General features: G+C 41.1%; 1 protein-coding gene across 1 annotated transcript in view; it reads left to right on the forward strand.

The window, feature by feature from the left end:
* LOC107672277 (transmembrane protein 189-like) overlaps positions 1-7,866 on the forward strand; it is a 30,322-nt gene that overhangs the window by 18,838 nt on the left and 3,618 nt on the right. The window contains exons 3-6 of the mRNA XM_016465409.1: positions 286-405; positions 590-681; positions 4,934-5,078; positions 6,659-6,871. Of these exons, the coding sequence (XP_016320895.1) occupies positions 286-405; positions 590-681; positions 4,934-5,078; positions 6,659-6,871 (570 nt within the window). The remainder of the gene's footprint in view (positions 1-285; positions 406-589; positions 682-4,933; positions 5,079-6,658; positions 6,872-7,866) is intronic.

Genomic DNA, 7,866 nt, shown 5'->3' on the forward strand with positions numbered 1-7,866 from the left:
ATTTAATTAATTATTTATTTCTTAGTGTTTTTGGTATTGGTCCAATAAGTAAAATAGGTCAATATACAGTTTTCAAGCCAGCAAATTAAATGATAGACAAATAATCATCAGACTCCAAATTCCTAGTTGGTCCACCAGTTGTTAAAATAAGATGTTTTTATCTATGTGATGTATGCATTTTGTTTCTTTCTGTTGTTTCTTTTTTTTTTTCTTCTTGTTTTACATTTTTTCAGTACTAATCAAAATCTGCACTAATGTGCCTTTATGTGTTTGTTGTCCCTGTAGGAAAGCGGCTGCAGGAGTGGATCTGTGTAATTCTGTGCCTCTCGCTCTTCGCTCTTAACCTCTCCTTCCTCTTCCTCAACTTCTCCACAGTGCACATCTACAGAATCATCTTTGGCATTGGTAAGTCTTACATTATTCTTGACCTTTCTGTTCATGTCTTTCCTTTGTTTTCTAATAAAGTTCTGCTGTCATTATCTCTACAGAAACTCATTGGTTGTAGTGCATTTTTTTCCATGTCATGGTCTCACGGTCACTTTTATTTCAGTACTGACTGAATTTAACAGCTTCTTTCTTTCTCTCAAAGTGACTGGTATTGTGACAGCAGATTTTGCCTCTGGGATCGTACATTGGGGAGCTGATACATGGGGTTCAGTGGACATCCCAGTAATTGGGAAGGTAAGGACCAAGGCCTATGCATAGTTCAGTATGTATGGCATAACTGTTTTTACACTATATGAATGTGATAGTCTGCAGGTGTGTGGGCACATTTAGGTACAATGGCACCATCTTTCTGGCACACGTGCATTTCCCACACACTCATATGCACAGTGTGGTCTCTAAGCGTAGTATCTTGTTTGATTTTAACAAATTACTCGGTTTAATTTTCATATCAACTTTTGCTCTATTGGCCTGTTATGGTTTACCAGGCTCAACAAAATGGCGAGTGTGAAATGCCATCTCCACCCTGGGGAGTTCAGCCCTTCCTGCTTTCCTGGAGCGCCACATCTTAACCCCACCCACTCTCAACCCCAAAGGGTGCTGGAGATACTCAGGAGGGTTGCATTAATGCATAGTATGGTCGCACTCTCCTTGCCCAATCAGAGAAAAGGTCACCCCCTTGCTGTCCAATTAAAAAGCAGCCGACACTTGCTTTCTGTGTCGGACAAGTAGGGGCCATGAATCTGGGAGCATTTATGTGTTTTTGTGCTGACAGGGGTCGTTGTGCTATTGTGTGGACGGGGGCAGTAGACTGGCAGTAGAAAAATAGCTGACCTAAGCTAAATCTGGTCCCGTGTGCCAATTATTAGGCTACTTCTGGAAATATGGACTGTTATATTTGATTACAGTGAAAGGAAATAACAAGTATACAGGTTTAGCAATGATCAGAATACACTTGACAATGAGTGTGGCCATGAAATTTTCACAGTTTTAGGCCTGTCCTTTGAGTAACACCAATCTTTTCTATTTCCTATTCTCTGGCTGATGTGTGCTCTATAGAGATGGGGTCCTAAAGGACTGGGTGGTATGATGCTTTATACTGTGCAAGTCCAAATAGTCTGCTATAGCATTTATACCTTAATATGATTTGATGTGGTGATTATGTATATAAAAAAATGAAAGGAGATCATCTAATTTTATATATTTACATTGAGTCTAAATAAATAAATAAACAACAAAACAAAAATCAGTCTGTTTAGGCTTCGCAGCAATATAATGTATAGTATGAAAAATTGACAGATGTATCACTTATTACACAAATTTTCACCACATAAATAATAATGGGGACATGAAATATTGATTTGAGAAGTATCCATTTTAAAATCTTGCCTGTTTATCTTATAATCCATTACAGTGTGCACAACAATCATTTTAACAACAAGACAAGCACTTCAATAATATTAGCATTACTGTAGGCCTACTATTAATCCTGAAGTACATCAGTTTCATTTTACAATAAATACAGTGGATAACTGAGGCGCAAGATGGCAGCAGCTGTGTTTGAATGAAACGAGAGAGCGTGTTCGTAGTGTGATACAAGACACGTGTAAGGACCGCCGGTTACGGCTGGGAATCGATTCCAAAAAAATAATCAATTTCAAGGCTTTGGGAATCAAGGTTGGAATCGGTTCCTTCAAGGGGAATCAACTCCTCTGTAAGAGCCTTTTTTAAATTTCAGAGCTAATCATTAATTTGCCTCGCTAATAGTGATTGGAAGCCTGATTAATTTTCGTGAACAAATTCGTTCGTTTTGATGAAATCGTTTCAGAAAAATGATGCAGCAGGTCTTTTACTCCATTGCGTAATCTGTCTGGAATAGATTCCAAAAATATCTGAATCAAACAGCCCTAGCCACAAATACCTGGACGAGCGGTCATTATACAACATTGGTATTGACAATTGTCATTGTGATGAATAACTGACTTTAGAATGTCCTGACTGACCAATAATAATCAAGCATTTCTGAGGGCTGTGTAATAAATTTTCAATATTGACTGATCATTTACAATTCTTTAATGTTGTCCATTATGGTACCGATATATATCATGGTTTTAGTCATACTGCCCACTCCTTATGCCCTGCTTCTATGAAGGTTTACATGCTGGTCATTGAGGCCCTGAGTTGTCCTTCATGGCCAGTTCTTTGAGGCCGAGAGCAGGATTGTAGAGAGCAGGTCATCTGAACAGCCCGTCCAGCTCCAGCTGTGGGTCAGGCCGAAGGGCCCGCATTCTCTCGCTTTCATCATCGTCTGTCTGTGATATAAAACGGCTCAGCCCCACCGTGAAGGGGTTTCCACCCGGCTCCGCAGCCACTGCCGATCCTTCTGCTGTCGAGGATAATTAGGATCTGCCACCTGGGAGTGATCGAACTTTAAAAAAAAAAAAAAAAAAAGCGAGGGAATTTACAGACATCCAGAACGCTGAGCTTTAAGACCCTTAACCAGCAGATTAAAGGCGGCACTTAGCGGACCGATATATATGGCTTTTTGTCCACATGTTCAAACAAGAAGCACCAACTTGAGGGAGAATCATTAATGACCGTGATTAAACAGGCACTTAAGAGCAAAGAGCTTAGGGAGGAGGAAAAAAGGCTAGAGAAATTAAATGGATCTCATGTGTGCTCTGGGTTAAGGGTGGGGGAGGACGGGCTCCGGTCTTTGGCTGGGTTGCTAGGGCAATCCGAAGGTGTGAGTCATGATTAGGCAGAAGGCGGATGAGGCGAGGCGAGGCAAGGCAGGCCGTTAAACGGTGTGGGATTAGCGACGGCGAGGCACAGGTTTGTGCCGGTGAGTCGACAGGCACGCCGTGTGCTGTCTTGGGTTTAGCGCTCTTTTAATCTCGCGCACAGAGAGACGGAAAGGAAACGAGGAGAACAGGAGGGAGCATAATTGTCGAAATATCAACAGATAGTTTTCTCTGCTCCAGCAGTGTCGCCACTTGCTCTTAGATATAGGTGTGATTGAGTTCAGCCCACAAACACGCGATAATGACATTTTTCCCCCCACGCTCTGTCTCTGAAACGCTATGGTAATGTGGCTCCAAACGATTCCTCCTTTTTATGTGGAAAATAAATTACATTCATTCTTGTATTTTCCTTTGTGCTTATACGATCCTTTCTCTTACTCCCTTTCATTTTACGACACTCGCGCGGTCGCAGACGGGTGCCCGTCTCAAACCAGCACTCCTGGGCGTGAGTGACAGGTGCTGCTGGGTTATGGTTTTTCATGATGCTGGATCTGAGCCGTGGGGAAGTGCTGTTTAATGCCAGGTTATCTCTCCGCTCCGTAACGTGTAGCTCATACCGCATACATCATCTTTCATTTAGGATCTAGTACCGCCAACACACCAATTTGTGTCTATCAGTCAACATCTAACCCCACCCAGCCCTGTCTTGCGGCCAGATCCGGGCAAAATCTGCCTTTTCGCATTTTCAATGCTGATTTTTGTGGAAAACCTGTGGCTGCTACACTCCGTACTGGTACTGATGTGCAAAAGTGAGTATTTTCAAAATTAACTTGTCAGACAGCAGGTTGCCTGAACAACTGGTTGACTGATCTTTCTTTACCGGAAGTAGCCTACTGTATAATAAATAAATAGGTTGGTTTGGGTTCACCTGACTCTATTTTTCTTAAACAAGGCACATTTTTGTATTCGCAAACATCTAGATGAGTTCAATGAAATGGCACAGAAGGCAATTGGTTTTAAAAGCTGGACTATTTTTTTACTGGACACATTGTCTTAAAAATGCAACTCTGGTAGCAAAATGCTCAAAAATACATTTGGCTGTAACACTGATGCTTTATGGAGAGACATTTTCAAGGTATAACTTTTCCATAAGAGTTTTTTGGTGCAAACTTTCTAACAGCTCAAGTACAACATGATAATTAAAGCACTATTACTAAAGATATTTAAAAAAATTAATTCAGTCATCCTTACTAATCGACTAGCCAGTTCTTGCAAGTTGACCATTGTGACCGATTATTATTGGTACAGTAGCTGAAAGAATGATTAAATTATTAAAAAAACATGCAAGGGTGTCAAATGTGTAGAACTTTGTGACAGATGTTTCTGAAGAGTTCTGCACACTGAGTTTCTGTGGGCTTACAGCTCATTATCAGTAGGGAAACTTCAAGCAGAGGATGTTTCTGGTTTCTGTACTGAATATTTTAGTTTAAACTCTTATTTTTTTATTTCTCACCCTAAAATGCACAACCAGTATTCTTACAGCTTGTTCAGACTGAGTCTCTAACTGTAACACAACAATAGCTTCTAGTTTGACCCTGCACTTTATCATAGACGTACCCATTCATTACCACAGGGTAATGGATCTAAATTGCAGCCCTAGACACCCCTGCCTGTTTTTCAATTGAACCTTAACCTACCTTCGTCCTGCTCCCCCCGTCTCTCTTTACCTCTCTCTTTCCATTCAGGCATTTATTCGCCCATTCCGGGAGCACCACATTGATCCGACAGCTATCACACGGCATGACTTCATAGAGACTAATGGAGACAACTGCATGATCACCATCCTGCCTCTGGCCCACATGGCCTATAAATTCCTCTCCTACCCACCAGGTACACACACACATCCACTCACTTTTCCAGTGTGTAGTGAGAGTGAGTCAGCGCGACTATTTTAGAACCAACGAGTGTGACCAGAGTGTGACACCTTGTCTTAGAGCCGTCGGTGTGCCACACATTCATCTTAAAATACCTAAAAATTGGGAAATCGACAAATGAGAATATGGTTTGAAAAGGGTAAAATGTTCTCAGTTCCATTTTTGCCCTGCATGGGTTGCAGGAGCAGCTCAGGCAAAAAATAAAAAAATGTATCCTTCACTCATGCTCATGTTATTGCATTCCTGTATGACTTTCTTGCCTCCTTATAACACAAGAGTGGAATAATAATAATAATTATTCAACAGAAAAATTAAACAATGTCCTGAGTGCTTACATTTTCCATATATTTGGATAATTCTAATGGTTTTTTGGGGGGGGGTTTTTGGCCATTAAAGGAATAGTTCACACAGAAATTAAAAATTTGGGTAACACTTTACTTGAAGGGGTGTGCATAAGACTGACATGACACCTTCATAATCATGACATGACACGTCATGAATATGAAGGAGGTTTTATGCATGTTTATGACAACTGTCATTAAGTGTCGTTCGCTCATTTATGTCATTTTTAATGCAAATATGACATTATTTGACCTAACCCTAACCTAATCCTACCCCTACCTTTACCCCTAGTCAGTCTTATGCACACCCCTTCAAGTAAAGTGTAACCAAAATTTGTCAGCAATTACACACCCTCAAGTTGTTCCAAACTCAAAAGACTTTCCCTCCATTGAAAGTCCATTCCACCAAAACTTTTATTCTTCAAAACATTCATAAAGAGATTGTAAGCAAAAGCCATATTGAGTGGTTTAATCCAAGTCTTCTGAAGAGACACAATTTACATAGAGCACACTGAATATAGTAAAAGGAAGCTCAGCTGTACTTGCTTGACGCTGTTTGTTTTTATTTCGCTTTTTAAGGTGTTTTGCATTGCTGTGTAAAAATAGCTTGAATTTTAATTAGATATTTACTGTTGTGTTTATTGCAATAAATATTTTGATTCTTTGGAGTTGGTTAACCCCTGTACTCATGCTCATGTTATTCCAAACTTGTATGACTTTGATAACACGAGGAGAAATTTTGAGGAATAACCCGTGCTTTATTTTTATTTTAACTAAATTTAAATTTAGTTTTTTTTTTCTTACATAAAACTATGATATCAATTCATAAGATCTTGAATATCACACACAAGTTGTATTGGAACGCAACAGCAGTTTCCCGTCATTCTTGTTTTAAAAACATGAGAGTAAGTAAATGGTGACAGTATTTTCATTGGATAAAATTCCATGAATTCCATTGAATTCAATTCCATTCAACCATTTTTGTTGCTGATGATCTGCTCAATCCTAAAAAAATTGAAAGGTCAATTTGATTTGATGTTTCTCATGCTAAAGGATAAGGCTTGTATTTTACTAGAGGGTTAGGGCATGTCGTATTAATTTGCATAAAATTTTATCTCTCTTTCTCTCTCCACCTTATGCCATTGTTCGTTTATCTCTCCCTCCACCTCTCCATTATGCTATCTCTCTTTCCCAGATGCCCTTGCAGAGTCCTACCCCTGGGAATGTTTTGTTTTTGCGTTGGCGGTCTTTGTAACCATGACTAATCAGATCCACAAGTGGTCCCACTCCTACTTCGGCCTGCCACTCTGGGTCACACTACTGCAGGACTGCCACCTAGTGCTGCCACGGAAACACCACCGGATTCATCATGTGTCGCCACATGAGACGTACTACTGCATCACCACAGGTACACACTCATGCTTCACTTGATGAGTCGGAAGCCTGGTGTTTGTGTTATCACCCGAAAATATGAGAATTCTGTCATTATTTACTCACCCTTATGTCATGTTATGACTTTGTCTTCTGCAGAACACAAAAGGAGATATTTTGAAAATGTCTCAGTGTTTGTTTTTTTGTCAATACAGTGCAATTCAATTGGGTCCAAAACAACAATGGATGTCATTGACTTTAATTATATGAACAAAAACAGTGGAAGTCATACAGGTTTACAACAACACTAGGGTGAGTAAATTATGTTTTTAGGTGAACTATACCTTTAAATATACCCAGAGTCCCGTAGGCATCTTTACAACAACAATACATACTGGATGAGATTCAGATGAGGTAGGTGAACTTCCTCTGAGAGTCTTTAATGTAGTTGATCATGGTAACCTACAGTATCTGGCAAGGATTCTTCCACAGAGCGTGGCCTGCATCGCCAGTAGCTGTAAAGAGTGGGTTAAAATAACTTTTTAAAGTCAGCTTTGTGTGTGTGTGTTTGTGTGTGTGAAGGCATTAAACTCCCATGATAGCTCGAGTTCTCAGTATGCGACGTGCGTCTCTGGGAGAGAGGGGAGCGAGGATGCTTGTGCGTCACCCTGCGCCCCAGCGGACGACAGATGTGTGTGTGCACGCATGCTCCAGAGCACAGACCGGTCCTTTTGACCCTCCCTCTTTCCTTTCCACTGCTGCTCCCTGATCCCACTGGGAGACGCTGATGAAGGGAGAGGAAAGGGTCTCTCTCTCGCACACATACACAAACGTGCATGCTTGGGAGTCTCTCTCTGCGTGAGCCCTGCTCCTCCACCCTCCCTGCCTGAGTCCCCAGGGGCCAGGGCCCGCCTTTGTGTATGCCACTGGCTGACAACCTCCATGTATATTTAATGCTAACCTGCTGTCAGTGCTAACAAATAGGCTTGCGCAGGGGGGGGGGGGGGTTGGGGGGGGTTGAACAAAGGAAAA

Source organism: Sinocyclocheilus anshuiensis, unplaced genomic scaffold (assembly GCF_001515605.1).
Source record: "Sinocyclocheilus anshuiensis isolate Anshui unplaced genomic scaffold, SAMN03320099.WGS_v1.1 scaffold997, whole genome shotgun sequence".
Classification (NCBI taxonomy): domain Eukaryota; kingdom Metazoa; phylum Chordata; class Actinopteri; order Cypriniformes; family Cyprinidae; genus Sinocyclocheilus; species Sinocyclocheilus anshuiensis.